This window comes from Idiotropiscis lumnitzeri, chromosome 7 (genome assembly GCF_059441095.1).
Source record: "Idiotropiscis lumnitzeri isolate Australia: NSW breed Sydney's pygmy pipehorse chromosome 7, RoL_Ilum_1.0, whole genome shotgun sequence".
Taxonomy (NCBI): Eukaryota; Metazoa; Chordata; class Actinopteri; order Syngnathiformes; family Syngnathidae; genus Idiotropiscis; species Idiotropiscis lumnitzeri.
The window spans coordinates 9,688,956-9,706,499 of record NC_142397.1 but is presented as its reverse complement, the minus strand read 5'-3'; the positions used below and the strand labels follow the sequence as shown (position 1 = coordinate 9,706,499).

Sequence of the window (17,544 nt, the reverse complement as noted above, 5' to 3'; positions counted from 1 at the left end):
GTTGAACACGTCCAAAATAATCCTAATGTTCTCTGTCCCCTCTAGGACAACTTTGGCTATGATCTCCCTGCGGTTGAGGCGGCCATGAAGAAGCACGAAGCCATCGAAGCGGATATTACCTCGTACGAGGAGCGAATCGGCGTAGTGGTGGAGCTGGCCGCCGAGATGGAGGTGGAGAGCTACTACGACATCCGCCGCATCTTGGCCCGCAAGGAGAACATTCTGGGACAGTGGAGTCTGCTGAAGGAGCTGGTGGCGGGCAGGCGGACCCGGCTGGAGAAAAACCTGGCCCTGCAAAAGACCTTCCAGGACATGGTCTACATGATCGATTGGATGGAAGACACACAGGTAGGCAGTTTTAGAACGGGCTTGGCCAAACTTTTGTGGAAAAAAGTGACTGAATAATTTAAACTTAATAATAAAATAATAATTAGTCATTTTTAAACTTGTAGTCAAGTCCAATTTATTTGTTTTGCTAATAATAATAATAATTATAATTTGCCCTTTATTAGTCCCACAATGGGGAAATTCGAGATTCGAACCCAGGCCTCCTGGGGAGACTGGGTCCTGAACGCGGCGCCTTAGACCACTCGGCCATACTCACAAAAGAATCACAAAAGATTTGCGACAGCCCCTGATATTAACCTTCATAAAAAATATAAACGTGTTAAATGTGTTTTAATTTTATATACAATACAAAATAAATATATATATATTCATAGAAAATTGTGTATTTTATTATTTTTATTTTGGGCAAATATATTAACCAATTATTCTTTTTAAATTAATTAAAAAAATTTTTACTGTGTATGTCAAATGGATTTACTTACAGAAATGATATTACTGTATTATTCACAATAAAATTATTAACCAATTTAATGCAATAAATTAATATAAAATATATTACAAAATAAAAAAAACAAACATTTTATTTACCCAGTTTTAGGAAAAAAAGACAAAATTATTATAATAACAAATATGATATATAACAAATCTGATGGGTCTCTTGATAATGTACAATGCTCGGTGGGCCAGAATAAAGAAACATGTTGTTTCCCGCAGGCCATACTTTGCCAGAACCTTTAAAATCCATCCATCCTCCAGATAAAGTTTAAAACCTCTTCCCCATTTCCCTCGTAGGCCCAACTGCTGTCCAAGGACTTTGGGAAGCATCTTCTGGAGGTGGACGACCTGCTGCAGAAGCACAGCCTGCAGGAGGCCGACATTGGTGTGCAGGCCGAGAGGGTGGAGACGCTCAATGCTGCTGCGCTCAAATTCACCACTATCGAGGGTACACATACTCTAAATCACCCACGTAGAGGGTAGCCACAACAAAATGATGATTCTGCATCCTAGCCAGCGAGGTGATTGACTGCATTGTCATTGTGGTCTTCCAAGGTTACCAGCCATGCGACCCGCAGGTGATCTGTAACCGGGTCAATCACGTCTCGTCCTGCCTAGAGGAGCTTAAAGAGTTAGCGGCAAAGCGGCGCTCTGAGCTGGAGGAGTCCAGGCAGCTGTGGGCTTTCTTCCAGGTCTGAGATGGAGGCTCAACTTCTGTGCTAAACTGCTAGCATGCTAACGTGTGTCCTCCAAACAGGAACTGGAGGAGTCTGAGGCGTGGATCCGGGAAAAGAGCTCCATCCTGGGGGCTCAGGGCTACGGCAAAGACCTCAGCAGCGTGCTCAAGTTACTCCAGAAACACAAGACCCTTGCTGGAGAACTGATGGCCCACCGAGCCTTGCTGGAGGTGTGTGTTTCTTTGCGTGCGTGCGTGTGCTTTCGTGCATGTGTTTGTCTCCAATTGCCTCTGTCAATCCGAAATGGAATAAGGTTTTCAAATTTGACACCCTGTCCCTGGCGGGAAATTCCAAATTGACGCCCTAACTAATCTTTTGAAACCCTAAACCAGGCATGAAACCCTAATTTAAAACCCCAATCCATGTTTGAAACCCTAACTTGAACCTAACGCAAGGTTGAAACCCTAACCTTGACTTGAAAACATAAATTGAAACCCTGACTCCAAGCTGGAAACCCTAACCCAGGCTTGATGTCCCAATTTGACTAACTCAGTCTTCAAACGCCTTTCGTGGGGTCTGTCAATACAAGCTACTGATACTTAAGGCAAAAAAAAAAAAAAATCAGATTTGAAGTAAGTCCTCCTCGACAATCGTTGCCGCTATCATGCCGCCGTGTGACACATCGGCAAATGATGATTTGTGTCAGAAAGAAAGGCCTGTTCGCAATATTTTGTCCTGGTGTAAATGAAATGTTATGTATAAAATGTACTAAAGGTATCGATACTCTAGATCAGTGAATACTCAACGAATGAATACTCGTACTGGTATCGGTCTGGAAAAAAATGTTATGGAAGATCACTAGTCCCTATGAAGTCCTTAACTTAGTGACTCTGCAATTATGTGGTAACGTCTCCAGACAACCATCCAGCGCGGTCAACAGATCCTGACTGAGAAGAGCTTGGACACGGCAGGCATCCATGAACGCATCCTGGACGTGACTGACGAGTGGACACGGCTAGAGGAGCAAGCGGCCCAGCGCCTTGCCCACCTACAGGAGGCGCTTAACTTCTTCCAGTTCTCAACCGAGACGGATGACCTGGTGGTGTGGCTGCAGGACTCGTACCGCCTGGTGTCCAGCGAGGACTTTGGCCATGATGAATACTCCACATGCTCGCTACTCAAGAAGCACCGCGGCGTCAGCGAGGACATCGACAAGCATCGGCTGCATGTGGTGGCGCTGCGCAAACATCTGGCGGTGCTACCGCTGCGCTACAGAGAACAAGAGGTAGGTAGTGTTTCTCCACGTGTTGCCAACAGAGCACGCAATCTGTTAAAGTGAGCGATCAGGAGTCGTGGACCACTAGCGTTAGCTTCTCAAATTATCTCTAACATTAGCTACCATTTATTTTTCATTCCCTAAAAAAATCTATACATTATCTAGGGCTGAACAATTGTGAAAAATAATGTAATTGCAATTTCTATTGTTTTTAAGAAACACAAGCAATAGAGTAATCTACAATGTCAGATTGAGTATATATTAGATTTATATAGATTTGGTGGCTTCTCAACGCTTAGGAGGTGCAGGTCCGGATGGTGGAGGTGGAGCAACTGTACACGGAGGTGGTAGAGGTGGGCGTCCTCCGCCAGCAGTGGCTCCATGACGCCCTAGCCGTCTACCGCATGTTCAGCGAAGTTAATGCCTGCGAGCTATGGATAGACGAAAAGGAGCAGTGGCTCAACAAGATGGAGATCCCCGAGAAGCTGGAGGATGTGGAGGTGGTGGCGCACAGGTAGGGCACTGCCGGAAAGAAAACATGTTTCCAGTTGGCTAACCTATGTCCGGCTGCTTGGTCATGAATTGGGGTTATCTTTGCCTTTTTAGAGTGGTGACAAAAGGTGGCAAAGCAAGAAAAGCAACAGAAAATAATAGTGGAATAAAACAACCTGATCTATAACAGTGGTATTACATAGGAACTGTAAAGTTACATGGGAAGTGTAACGTTTTATCGGACTTCCGCATTTTTTTTTCGCAGGTTTGAGTCCTTGGACCAGGAGATGAACAGCCTAATGGGGAGGATCTTGGATGTCAACCAAATAGTCCAGCAGCTTCTGGATGGGGGACATCCGTCGTCCACGGAGGTCAGAGGCTGTCAGGACCACCTCAACTCAAGGTACTCACATAAACCCCACTTGAAGTTCCAACATAGAGCCACACAAGAGATGGGGAGGATACTGTATCAAGTAAGATCTTGAGTAGGATGGAGATGAGGAGAGAAATGTAGGTTTGGCGGACAAAAAATCTTGAGTCAGATGGAGACAAAGGGTGGGATGGGAATGAGGAGAGAGTGTAGTGGTGGCCACACGTAAAATTACTCGAACACACTCACACACACTATGTGATCAATTTAACATGTTGGTTCCTTTGGTAGGTGGAACAGCATCGTGGGTTTGGTGGAGCAGAAGAAGGATCAGCTGGACAGCATGCAGCGTCTTCAGAACTACTTGCTGGAGTGTAGCGAGATCAAGTCTCAGATCCAGGAGAAGCGCAAGGCCATCGACGCTACGCAGTACGCAGGCAGCGATCTAGGCGGCGTTCTGGCTCTTCAGCGACGCCTCTCCACCATGGAGGGGGCGCTGTCTGTGCTGGAGCCCAAGCTGATCCACCTCCAGGTGAGGCACGACAAGGGGGTAAATGCAGAAATATTTGATTAAAAAGTTGTACGTTGCTGACAAAATAAATAAAGAAAGAAAGAATTAAACGTGTGTGTGTTCATATATATAAAAAATTGGAAGGATTGTTGAGGAAACTGAATTCCTGGTTTTGTTTTTGCTGATGCAGGAGGAAGCGGAACACCTCGCCACTGCCCACGCTAGCCGGGCCACGGAGGTCCTGCTTCCCTTCGACGGCATCAGTGTGGAGTGGGAAGAGCTTAAATGCACTCTGCAAGGCTGCGAGGACTCGCTTATGGTGGCCAGCAGATTGCAGTGTTTCATCCAGGTCAGCAGGTGGCGCTCATGCCAGTTAACTGCCAATTACTCAAAGCATTCAAATATTTTGATTGATTAAGGACATACTCGCACAAGTCTAGTCATGCTCAAGCCCACTCGTCACCCGTCTCCCTATTTTCGTTCCAGCGCAAATCTTGTGCAAAATTCAGTCTAACTGGGCCCATGAGTGGAGTTTTCTTTTGGTGTTTCGGTAGATGTTTGCGCCGTTGTGGGAGTGAACACTGCCGGCTTGATTCCCGGCAAATCGACGTGGCTCCCCTCAATCCCTTTAAGTTAAGCACAAAAGTGGTACAAGGTCATCATGGTGAAAGAATAATGAACTCGCTTGAGACCCATGTTCACAAAATAATCCACAGAGTTAAAAAAAAAAAAAAAAGTTCATCTCATGTTCGGTCATTACTAATGGGTGTGAATGCGTGTGCTATATTTTAATATTTCTTCTAATATTATTTTATCATTCCTTGCAATTTATTCATGAAAATTACCACGACACAAAAGAAATACCCTAAGGAATCAGAATAATCCACAAAATCAGAAAATAGTCCATGTCGCACATAGTCATGATGGGAATGCGTTTGCAACAGCCATGTTATACAATTCCTATGTGTTAACGTCTTTTGAAATTTTGCATGATGACCACCCCTTTGCAAAATAGAAATGTTAGAAATAATCCACAGAATCAAAAAAGTCAACAACACACTTGTCCAAGATGGGTGTGATTCAACACCACAGCTATATGAGAAATTCTCCATTAGAAAACAATAGAATTCCTCTTTTGCTGTATCTAAACAGGACCTGGACTTGTTTCTGACGTGGCTGGTCCAAACGCAGACGTCCGCTGCCTCGGACCAGCTGCCCAATGACTTGGAGGAAGCCGAGAGACTCATCAACAAACACGCTGCGCTAAAGGAGGAAATTGGACGGTGCGTACCTCTGAGTTGGACCACAATCTTTTGTTCACAAAAACATAGAAACAAATGTCAGCCACAGAAGATCCGAATCAAAATCCTTTGTTCAAACTTGAACTAAAACGCAGTCACATTCTTAGAAAATTATTTCCATCGAAAAATGTATTCAAATGCACCACAGTCAAATGACTTCTTTTTCAAATACTGAGATAGATAGAACATGTAAAAACCAAAAGCAGCTTTTCTCAAACATTGCCCAAATTTCGGAAGTTTGCTATGTTCTCTCCCATCCCCCATACTGTATGAACCACACTAGTCACAGGAGATCCCAAATCCAAGTCCTTTGATTGACAAAAACTTCACTTCAGTTGTACTCCGCAGATACGAGGAGGACTACGAGCGTCTGCAGGCTATGAATGAGCTGCTGGAGTCGGAGGAGGCGCCGCTTCCGCAGGCCGCCCTGCAGCAGTGGTTGCAGAAGCTTGATGTGGGCTGGAACAAGCTGCTGGAAATGTGGGAGAGCCGGCGGGACGTCCTGGTGCAGGCGCACATATTCCACCTGTTCCTGCGCGATGTCAAACAGGCAGAGTCTTTAATCAACAACCAGGTGGGGAAGTTAAAGACTTGAACCTTGAAGGTCTAAACTCAAAACTCTTGTTCCTAAAAAGTTGTACTCAAATATACCACGCCAGACACAGAGGCCCCAGTCAATCCTTTGTTGCCAAACGGCATTTGCTATGTGCCTTATAGGAGTCGGCTCTGGCCCACGTGGAGCTTCCCACCACGGTGGAGACGGTGGAGGCTGCGGTGAAGAAGCACAAGGACTTCACCACCACAATGGAGCTTAACCTGCACCGCATCAAGGCCGTCATCGAGGCCGGCGAGAGCCTCATAAGCCAGAACAACATCTACTCGGAGCGCATACGACAGCGCGTAGACATGCTTGCCAACAGGTACCCAACCTTAAAATGATCTTGATTGATTATGTCCGCTAGCTTCATGCTAGTCCATAATGGGAAAAGCCATAGAAGGGCTAACAACGAGACCGGCTCCACGTACAATAAATCCACATGTCTCCATCATACTGCACACAGGTGGCTAAGGTTTGTATATAAAAAGGAGCAGCCCGATGTCTATTGAATTGAAGCTAAAATGTTTAATTATTAAATATAATTCAAGAATTTAAAACAGTTTGATATCATTACATTTCTATTTAATGATATCAGTTCAGTGTCATGTGCTATTTTTAAAAAAATACATTGTGGAACAGATTAAGGCATTTCAAATCATTTCAGGGGAAGGGGGGGCATTTTTTTTCTTCTTAAGGCATTTCAAATCACTCCTCCCCAAAATGATTTGAAATTTGTGTTTTGTGACAAGGTCATAGAACAAATGTAAGTTTTATCTAAATATTCACTAATTATCAGAGCGTACTCTATGTTCGGCACGAGTGGAGTTGCTTAGTGGCGAATTCTTTTAATCAATTTTGTTTCAATATTTAAAAAAAATTGTGAAATATCTTTGGGTGGATTGTTTTTTTTCTTCTCCATATTCCCCTCCATGTTTATGGTAAATGCATATAAAATGCTTATCAGCGTGTTTTTTTTTATTAAAAAAAAAGAAATCAAGCAAATGTAGTATGTTAATTTTTTTGCTCCCTTAACATTTAAAACAATAAAGACATGAAGTGCAGGCAGAAAATTTGACTGTTTTATGTTATATGTTCAGCCTCTTTTTTTACTCAGATTTTTTTTTTCAGATTAGTATGAGTGCAGCTGTCGTATTGCTATTCAGCCACTATACAACAATGAGTATTAGCAGCCGAAACACAAATGACACCTGCCCATGAAATCCGTCTGATTGTGTGTGTACTTGGGGATGTGGTGGAGTTGTGGGGGCAGGCCTGAGCGTATCAGCGGCTGAGTGGTTTGTTTGCTTATCCACTCAATATAAAGAAGCATATATACTACATTGCTGTGAATTAACAATTCTCATGGCTATGCTCCCATTTATGCTGCAATTATTTATGTAATTATTATGTAATTGTTTTTGATCAGTTAAAATGTCCAACAGCATACACAGAATTTTCATCAACTAATCAGTAGGTGTGATTTTCTTCCAAATCCTGTATTTTTGTTAATACGTTTTATAATATTACAGTCGAGAGGACACTTGATGTTGACTCTACTGAAAGATGCTAAGTTTAAGGCTACAGAGAGTGTGTTCAATTGACGTGCTTGCGTGTTGGGTTCAGGGGCAACCGGAACCGGGAACAGGCCCAGCAGTGGTTGGAAAAACTCAATGACCAATGGGCTCTCCAGAGATTCCTCCAGGATTGTCACGAGGTATGTCAGTATGCTCGCTATGACATGTTTTGATTTGCTTGGCTTTTCAACTGATCTTCGGTGGGGAAAGATTTTACTTTTGGATCTCAAAAGCACTCATGGTCTATAAATTTGGGGCATCTTCCATTTCTGGATCCCCAAAACTGGTTTAGTTTGTGCAACTTTGTCTGAGTTGGCACTGCTCAATTATTCATGAGCATGGCTTCTCATCAATAATTTATTACATTAAAAGGACTGGACCTCACTCTCTGTCGAATGTATGTAAAAGACAAGATCTCCAAGAAAATTCATGAAACGTAATCTGAGAATAACTTTTTGGGGGGGGTTAATTCAATAGATCAGCACCACATTAGAGGTTAATAGACATTACATGTGATGGTAATATTCTATGTGTGTCCAACGATTAACATTTAGATTGGTCAATAATTTGTAATAATCACACCCACATGTGTGGACTGACCAATATTTGAAAGTATGAAATGTTCCAAATGTGAACCTGATCTAAATCAGGGGTCACCAACTCTGGTCCTTGAGGGCCGCTATCATACATGCTTTCGATGTTTCTCCCCTACAACACACCTGATTCAAATGTTCAGATCATTACCATCCTTTTGCAAAGCTTGCTGAACAGTATTGACAGAAATCTTCTGGGTCGTTTACAGCATCGGGTGGTCATTAGTGGTAGCGCTCTTGAGTGGTTTAGATATTTGGCTGGCAAGACTTTTGTGTTTGCCCCGGTTGCTCTGAGTCCCGCTCTGCCCCACTGTCGTATGGCGTTCCACAAGGTTCTGTTTTGGGTCCTTTGCTGTTTTTGTTGGCCCTAGGTCCTAAGAAAACATGGAATTTCCTTCCATTGCAATTTCAACAAAAAGAAGACAGAAGTGGTGTTCTGTCCCAGTGGTCGTTCTACTTTCAACCCTGTTGACCTTGGAGGATGTAAAGCTGATGATTGCGTTAATATGGTTTAGAATGTTTGTAAAACACAATCTAAGTGGACTGCTCGCTAAAAAACAGGAAATTTATTTGCAGCAATGCTTAAAGAAACGCCTACATTTGTCAGCCAATCAGATAACAGTGACGCCACTGCCCTCCTTGTCCTGTGTTCTGAAACCAGGTTGGAAGAGGTTCTAATGGTTTCGCTTTAACCACTCGGACTCGGAAAAGCGACCACACAGGTTGGAACGAGGCTGTTTCGGGGTAGAACTGGTAAAAATAGAAAAGAGGCTTTAATGTATTGTTCCAGGAACTACAAGGGCCAAGAAATTAAAGCGATGCAATTTCTGGAGAAAATATTACCCAGAATGCCTCCCTACCATCGGAGCTGTGCGCTGAGGCTCAGCGTGTCGGGTCGTTGAGCACAAACCGTTGTCCGATTCCCTCTGGTGCGATGCAACTGCAGTGGGGCGGCCAACTGCAGAGGTGGGGGTGGGGTGTGTGGAAGTGTGTGTGTGCAAAGTCCCTTTCAAAGAAAACGCACACACATTGAACTCCCTCCCTCATCAGCTGTGTCCGGGAAGCCCTCCCCACTCCTCCCTCCTCCCTTTGCTTCTCACCTCCTCCCTTCAATGAAGGTGGGAGGCGCTAGCGCATCATCTCGGGCCGTCTGCCATTTTATTGTTTTGGAAAAAGGAGGGGGAGGAGGAGGACGAGTTTTTTTTTTTTCCTCCTCTTTCTCCTGCGCACGTGCTCAGATGCGGACCCTGATGACGGACCCCCGCCCCCCCTTCTCTTCCTCTTTCTTCTCCTCCTCTTCATCCTCCTTGGGCCGTTCCCGCTAAGGAGTGTCGCCGGTAAAAGCCAGTTTGAGTTGAAGGCGATGCTGCATGCGGATGCGAGGATGTTGTTGCCGGGAGACCACAATGCTGTCGTGTGTGTGTCGTGCGTGTGTACGTAGGGATTTCTTGCACGACATGTGTGTGCTTAGTGACTCCATACAAGCGTGTGCGTGTGCGCATGTGTGTACGACCTTGTCCATATCTGCTGCTGCGGTGTGTATGTTTCCAAATGTGTGTGTGAAAAGTGACTTCTGACAACATGCTGTGTGTTCCTGGTATGTGTTTCCTAAACTGCGTTAGTGAAGAACAGTCTAAAACAAACGTTTGCATCAATTTCATTGCTTTTGTTATATAACAGTTTGGTTTTTGCTTTATTCTTAGATTTTTGTCACATGTTAGGGAAGAGCATTCTTAAAAAAATATTTGATCACTTTCTGATCTACTTTTATACTTACATTTTTGTGTTATTATTAGTAGTAGATTATACATTTACATCTGAGAACCAACCCAGAATTAAACCTGCCAGTGAGAAGTTTGCAGAATTCAGAAAGATACAAGAATTATGTTATAAGAACATAAGAAAGATGCCTCTAAAGCTGAGTAAAGTTGAATCTGTTGTTTTTGTTTGTTTTTTCAGCGTTATTTTTGCTGTCTGTTTCCAGCCTGTTATAGCAGAAGACCCGTTGAGTCTATTTTAATAGCGCCGTCTGTTGATTCGTTTCAAATAATGTCATATGATGTCTCCATGCTTTAGGATGATTTGATTGATTGATTGCAATGATGACGTTTTTTCTCCTTGCCCTCAGCTGGGCGACTGGGTGAGCGAGAAGATGCTGATGGCGAGGGATGGGATCCGCGACGACACGCAGAAGCTTCACAAGAAATGGCTCAAGCACCAGGCCTTCATGGCAGAGCTGGCACAGAACAAAGAGTGGCTGGACAAGATCGAGAGGGTGAGTCAGTCTATCACGACAAGCTATTCAGATTTTTTTCATTCATGACAAACAGTATATCATGGACTGTCCAGTCTATTTTGATATATTAGTGGGAAGTGTGTGGTTCATCTTTATTGTCATCGTCTCCTTTCTCACGTATTTTTGTTCAGAAAGCAGTTTATTCGTGTGATTCATCTTCTTCATTGATATTTTCACTCTTTTTTTTTTTTGTGTCGAAAATCAATACCGACAATCTTTCCTCCTTCGTTGTAGCAATTAGCATTTCATCCACTGGCAGTTTTTTTGGGGCTAATTGTGAGTCATCATCGTCTTTGTCATTGATACCGTTCGCACTTATTTCAGTTCAAAATCAATTCCAACAATCTATCCTGAGTTTCTGCATACCATGCGCTGTCAAAGTTAGTTTGGCATATTACTGCAAACTGTGTTCTTCCATTTTCATTGTCTTTGTCACAGTTTTCCATCCGCTATTTTGGCTTAAAATCTACCCTGGCAATCTATAATGATAATTTTATTTAGTTTTTTGTTCCTAGGAGCATATCATGCATAGTCATGGCTACTTCAGCATAACACTACAAAAAAACCTTAGATTTACGTTATTGCTTTGGCTGATGTCGTTTTCTACACTTGTTATAGTTCAAAATCAAAGCTAGCAATCTGTCGGGATTTTCTTTTTCCACGTAGCATCATCAGTCATCGGTCATCAGTCTTTCATCGTCTTTTGTTGTCTTTGTTGGTGCATTGTTTAATTCAAGATCAGTGGATCCTGAATTTCCTTATTCATAGCAGCAAGTAGTACATATCGCACGCTACCTGATTTGGAGAGAAACACTACAAACTGTAGCCTTCTCTCAGCTTTTTTTCTTTTCACTGTGTTTGGCACTGCCTTCCACACTCCGCATGCTATCCTCTCGCCTAACTATAAGCAGCATATTTGCACAGTCAGGGCTATTTTGGGTTAATTTACGAATGGCCTTTTTTCACCGCTTGAGCTAATTTGGCAAAATACGACATGCATCAGTAATCCAAATTAAAAGAGAGATTTTGATCATTTCATGCTAACCGATGCTAAAGCTACATCAGTTGGATTGCTTTCTTTAGTGATTAATTTTTTTCTCCCACATGAGTGTAACTCAAAGCTCTCTACATAGCTCAAGCCTAATGCTGTGGGAATCCAACAGGCGACAACTCAGTCGCGAGGCGTTCGCTTTGCTAAAAACCAAAACGAGGTCACGCTGCGCTCACTTGTGCGCCGCATCACGCTTCCTCTGCAGTGTGTGAGTGGGCAGAGCTGAAACTCAACTCCTCCGCTGGGAGTGCAGAGAGTGAGAATGGCCAACACACCAACCATGACTTAACATCAAAAGTCGTTATCATATTTACAGCCAAATAATTGGAAATATGCTGTCTTTCCCTTCAGCGTCAACCATTGTTATTATCCATCAAGAGCTCTTCAATCAGCGAGGAGAACGGCGTCCTGATTAAAGGACCGCCGTTTTGACGTGGATCGTAAGGGTTTTCACTGTCCTGGTTACGTCTCCTCTGAGAGCTTGGGGATTATTTTCGTGCTGAATGAAGACGCACACAATGACGCTTTGAAGGCAGCACATGCATGGTTAACAAGTGGTGCCTCGATAGGCCTGAGAGGCCCTGAGAGTCCACTGCCCAGTTCGAACGTTGAGATACGCAGAATAGCCTTGTTGAATATACTTTGACATTTTATGTTAATTAGCAGTGGGTGCTTTTATCTCAGGCCTGATGAGATTGTTCTCCAAATGGACTGCAGACAAATGTAATAAAAATGTTCGTATAGCAGTAGTTGTTCACTGTGGATTGTAGTATTAGTGGAAGCGGTGATAGTTGTGCAGTATTGTATTATGTTAGTGGTGTTTGCTTAAGCATTTACGTGACAAAATGCAGGTTTATATTTGCTGCATTTATTAAACAAAAAACACTTGTCAAATAAAACTAGTAGTACAGTGAACAGTAATGGCAAGTGATTGTGTTTACTAGTTTTATTCATTACTTAGTTGGAATGTGTTGAATTTCATTAACTGTTCATCATTTGCACCCCACCTTTGCACCACAAACACACACACACACACACACACACACAAACAGCTTTGCACAAGTGTTGCTTGCACATGGTGAGCCAGGATGTGCAATGAATGACTGTTAGGTTTGTCACACTTGGGGGTAAATATTGACACGCTAGCTACTAGCAACATTTGGAGGCTAGCAGATGTCTGTCGCAATGACAGATTGTACGTGTTAGCTTCTGTCAGACTGTGGTCCGTCTGGGCTCCCTACATCTCCTCTTTCATGCAAGAAATAAACTCAGATATGTTGTGGTGTTTCCCATTGAACAATTGTATATTTGTGATCATGAGGAGGCACAGTGTTTAGAAAGTGGCCGCTCCTCCCATATGAGACAGAAAATCATGTATGCTGCGTTCCGTGCTTCTCTTAGTTGAACATATCCTCTTTCATGGAATGAATAAACTAGAAAGACAGCTCCTGGTTCCTGGAAAACAATTCTATTTTTATGTCAATCATGACAGTGGCTATTATGTTAGCTAGATCATATATGCTGCTTTCTGAGCTGTATGTTGCTCAAGAAATTCTACTAGTGTTTTCCAGTAAACAATTGTATGTTTGCAATCACATGGTGGCTCAGTTGTCAGAGGACCTTGTATACTGCATTCCGTGCCTCGGTTCACTTCAACATTTCCTCTTTCTCGCAAGGAATGACCTAAAAAGGCAGCTGTTGGTGTTTTTCAGTTAACAATTGTATGTTTGTCATCAAGACGTAGTTCCATGTTTAGTGCAAGGTTAACCTGCCATGTGAGTCAAAAGGCCTTGTACACTGCATTCCGTGTTTGCGCTGTAAACATCTCGTTTTTCTTGCAATTAATCCACCAGGATTCAGTTGGTGACACACATTACAAGGAGTATAAATAATATTTCCTGAGTGTGTATGTGTATGCCTGTGAGCAAACGTGGGGGGAGTGTTGCTTCGGCCCACGCGGTCCTCCCACACTCACAACCAACTCACTAACAACAATTTACCATCACCACAGTGGTCTCAATGCTGCATTGGTACTGCTTTTCAGGACAATTACTGGCCATAGGATTAGGAACAGGAGGTTTTTTAAGATAATTCTGCTGAACATTTTCATTGGTTAATTTTCATTTCATTTTTATTTATTATTATTATTATTAATACTAATAATACTACTACTAATAATACTACTAGTACTAATAATAATAATAATAATTATTATTATTATTATATTATTATTATTATTATTATTATCTTTTATTAACAGACGGCTACTAACAATTTTGTTCTTATTTTATATACTTGACACATTTTGTCGGCTTGTGAAAGGTGAACCCCACTCTTCTCTGTTTTGTGTAAAATTTAGATCTTCATTTTATGGGGTCTTTAAAAATATATGGCTAAAATGTTTGTTTTTCAAGTAGGACTTTTTCAGGAAGAAGCAGATGTAAATGAAAAATCATACTTTTAAATTTTTGTAAAATTAGGAATTTGAATTAAAAAAGAATATTACATTTTTCTTAAAAAATAGGATTTTTTTTTCTTTTAAGACGTCACCCTTTTGCTGCTGGTGACAACGGGACAAATTGTGAATAAGATTTGGCTGGGGGATGGGAGGGAGCAGGTGCGTGTGTGTGCGTGTGCGCGCGGGTGGCTGTGTGTAATAAAATGGTACATTATCTGCACTCCCCTTCCCCCAATTACCATTCGCTCTCCTTTTCATCTGCAGCCCCCATCAGACAGACTTACTCACGCACATGGTGACATATGTCTGTGTTGTCTTTGTCTTTGATTTAAAAAAAAAAAATCGGATCCAACATGACATGCATGCAATGTTGTCGACATGTAACATTGGGGTATCGCAGGAGGGCCAGCACTTGATCCAGGAGAAGCCTGAGCTGAGCCCGCTGGTGCGTCAGAAATTGGAGGAAATTCGCGAGTGCTGGCTGGACCTGGAGAGCACCACACAGGCCAAGGCCCAGCAGCTCTTCCAGGCCAGCAAGGCTGACCTGCTGGCTCAGAGCTACCGCAGCCTGGACCAGAGGCTGGGGCAGATGGAGGGCCAGCTGGCCTACGTGGACCGCGGCCACGACCTCGCCACCGTCAACAGGCAGCTGAAGAAACTGCAGGTTGATACCATTATTTGTCCTTTACCCGCCTACCGACCCCACCGACCTATCCAATTACTCTACCCTGCCCACGCCCTGTTCATGCACCTACTTGCTTACCTGTATGGTCTCCTCCATTCCTGTACCTTCAGACCATGGAGTGCCAGATGGAGGAGTGGTACCATGAGGTTGGTGAGCTGCAGGCTCAGGCGTCCAGCGTGCCGCAACAGACCCGAGCCAAGGAGACGGTGGCCGAGCAGCAGGCAGCGGTCGAGGCCCGCATGGTGCGCCTTATCGAACCCCTCAAGGAGCGCAGACGCCTGCTGTTGGCCTCCAAGGAGGTGCACCAGGTGGGACGTGACCTGGAGGATGAGATGGTGAGTATCGTCTGCGATATGCGACACTAAAGAAACGAGAGCGTGCCAGTTATGTAACGTCTTGTCACCATTCTGCTATATTGTTCACGTTTTTCATGCTGCGCTTCTTTTTTCAAGATTTTTTTTTTCAGATTTCTACCTCTGTGAATCATTTTCAGATTTTTTTTTTTTTGTCACAAACTGCAAACACACTTTGTCACACTCTCCGTAATACTTTTTCAGGCTTTTATGTAAATAGTAAATAGGGTGAGGTGCAATGCTGCCGGTCTTTTTCACTGAGTGTTTTGTTAAGACTTGTGTGACACAATGATGTCCTACACTGTCAGTCTCCCACACTGCTATCATGCATTGTCATGCTCTCAATCTGTATAACAGCACACTGCAGAAAAGCCAGGAAAACTAGCACAGTCTGTAGTGGAAAGATGTGCTATACATTGTCATAATCCAATCATTGACTCTTCATGTGTGTTTATATATGGACGTGAATGTCTGACTTGTCATTGCGTGTTGCAGTTGTGGGTGCAGGAGCGCCTCCCACTGGCCATGAGTCAGGAACATGGTTCCTCCCTGCAATCCGTGCAGCAGCTCATGAAGAAGAACCAGGTGGGACCATCAGAATCTCCATTTAGAAGAACTCAAACCTCTAATGCATGGGTGGGCAAACTATGGCTCACCCAGGATTTTATCTAGACTCCTATGATATTTTTTACATTAATTCGGCCGTTTTTTTTTTTTTTTCTTAACATTGGTTTAACACCCAAAATGTATGTGCATTATTTATTAAAGTGATTTTAATCTTGATTTCAAAATAGGTTAAAAAAAATGATTGGAAAAAACATTAGTTTAGTAAATGTAATTAAATTATTACAAACACCCATCCAATCCAATTAAAAATTAAAATACTTTTTTTTTTTTTTTTACTGTTAATGTAACACTATTTTAGCATAGTACACATACACATTTTAACTTTTTTTCAACCTCATCTAAAAACGACCTGGTCCATCTGTCCATTTTTAAAAAAATAAATGTCGCCCTGAGAACATAGATTTTCCAACTCTATTTCCCTTTTTTCTTGCAGACTCTCCAAAGGGAGCTACAGGGCCACCTGAGCCGTGTGGAGGAGGTCTTGGAGCGTGCAGCCGTCTTTGCTTCGGTCCGCAGTCCAGAGGCCAACGCTGTGCGGGCGGGTCACGAGCAGCTGTCCCAGCTTTGGGCGCTGCTCTGGGCCGAGACGGAACGCCGGCAGCTCGTGCTGGACGCCATGTACCAGGCACAGCAGTACTACTTCGACACGGCCGAGGTGGAGGCGTGGCTCAGTGAGCAAGAGCTGCACATGATGAATGAGGAGAAAGGAAAGGTAAGGAACAAAAGTCAAATATTTCTATCCACAGCACAAGGAAATCACCCAAAGGCTCAACCGTCATATTATTGAGGTTTGAACATTTATTTCAAGCCTTCCTCGTCACTATTGTCTTCTTCCATTCAGGACGAGCCGAGCACCTTGCAGCTGCTGAAGAAGCACCTGGTCCTGGAGCAGACCATCGAGGACTACGCTGAGACCATCGGCCTGCTGTCTCAGCAGTGTCGGCAGCTGCTGGAGATGGGACACCCTGACTGGTTAGTAATCAAACACATATTACAAACTCTAGATCTTTTAGACAAACTCAAAGGCTTATCAGAGAAGAAACATTTGGAACCAATTGAAGAATCTTTCGAGACTTTTGGGACCAACTGGGGAGCTGTAAACACCAACTGAACAATCTTTAGAAACTAACCAACCTGTGATTCGTCAAAGACTTTATAGACCAAGTAATGTGTCATTAGAGACTTTTTAGACCAGTTGAAAAGGCATTAAATACTGTTTGGTCTAACTAGAGAATCCAGAAGAAATTTCTGCTTTAACTGAAGAGTCTTCAGAGACATTTTGAAACAACTTAAGAGGCCCTGGGAGACTTTTTTTTTCTCAATGACATGTGGACGTAAACAACATATTCTGTTTCTGGCACAGTGAGCAGATCAGCAAGCGTCAGTCGCAGATGGACCGCTTGTATGTGTCGCTGAAGGACTTAGTAGAGGAGCGCAAGAGCCGCCTGGAGCAGCAGTACTGGCTCTACCAGCTCAACCGCGAGGTGGATGAGCTGGAGCAATGGATCGCCCAGAGGGAGGTGGTGGCCAGCTCGCCTGAGTTGGGACAGGACTTTGAGCATGTCAGTGTAAGTTGGGAAACTGAGGATTTTGCATCAGCTGCATCATAATTATTTATTTGCAAGTGCCTTTCAAACAGAAATCACTGAAAAGTGACAGTGCTCATTCACACTGCCAATTTAAAGCTCAAAACTCACCTTGCCATGCCACTCTGTATTAAACGCAACACATGTATCTCATTATCCTAATGGGGCAAGCTGCAACAACTCTGCAAACGCACTTGAGAAATGGTATTGTCCTGCTTAGGTGAGCTCTGTCTGAAAGAGACAGCTTTACCAT

General features: G+C 43.3%; 1 protein-coding gene across 4 annotated transcripts in view; it reads left to right on the top strand.

Moving 5' to 3' along the window:
* The window catches only part of sptbn4b (spectrin, beta, non-erythrocytic 4b), a 38,583-nt gene that overhangs the window by 9,547 nt on the left and 11,492 nt on the right, over positions 1-17,544 (top strand). For all 4 annotated transcript variants that reach the window (XM_088300068.1, XM_088300067.1, XM_088300070.1 and 1 more), the window contains exons 12-31: positions 46-348; positions 1,141-1,291; positions 1,399-1,535; positions 1,601-1,750; positions 2,437-2,805; positions 3,096-3,310; positions 3,554-3,691; positions 3,950-4,190; positions 4,360-4,518; positions 5,322-5,452; positions 5,819-6,044; positions 6,188-6,390; positions 7,692-7,782; positions 10,364-10,510; positions 14,441-14,704; positions 14,836-15,060; positions 15,574-15,663; positions 16,139-16,417; positions 16,547-16,677; positions 17,069-17,273. In XM_088300068.1, coding sequence (XP_088156194.1) covers positions 46-348; positions 1,141-1,291; positions 1,399-1,535; positions 1,601-1,750; positions 2,437-2,805; positions 3,096-3,310; positions 3,554-3,691; positions 3,950-4,190; positions 4,360-4,518; positions 5,322-5,452; positions 5,819-6,044; positions 6,188-6,390; positions 7,692-7,782; positions 10,364-10,510; positions 14,441-14,704; positions 14,836-15,060; positions 15,574-15,663; positions 16,139-16,417; positions 16,547-16,677; positions 17,069-17,273 — 3,855 coding nt within the window. The remainder of the gene's footprint in view (positions 1-45; positions 349-1,140; positions 1,292-1,398; positions 1,536-1,600; positions 1,751-2,436; positions 2,806-3,095; positions 3,311-3,553; positions 3,692-3,949; positions 4,191-4,359; positions 4,519-5,321; positions 5,453-5,818; positions 6,045-6,187; positions 6,391-7,691; positions 7,783-10,363; positions 10,511-14,440; positions 14,705-14,835; positions 15,061-15,573; positions 15,664-16,138; positions 16,418-16,546; positions 16,678-17,068; positions 17,274-17,544) is intronic.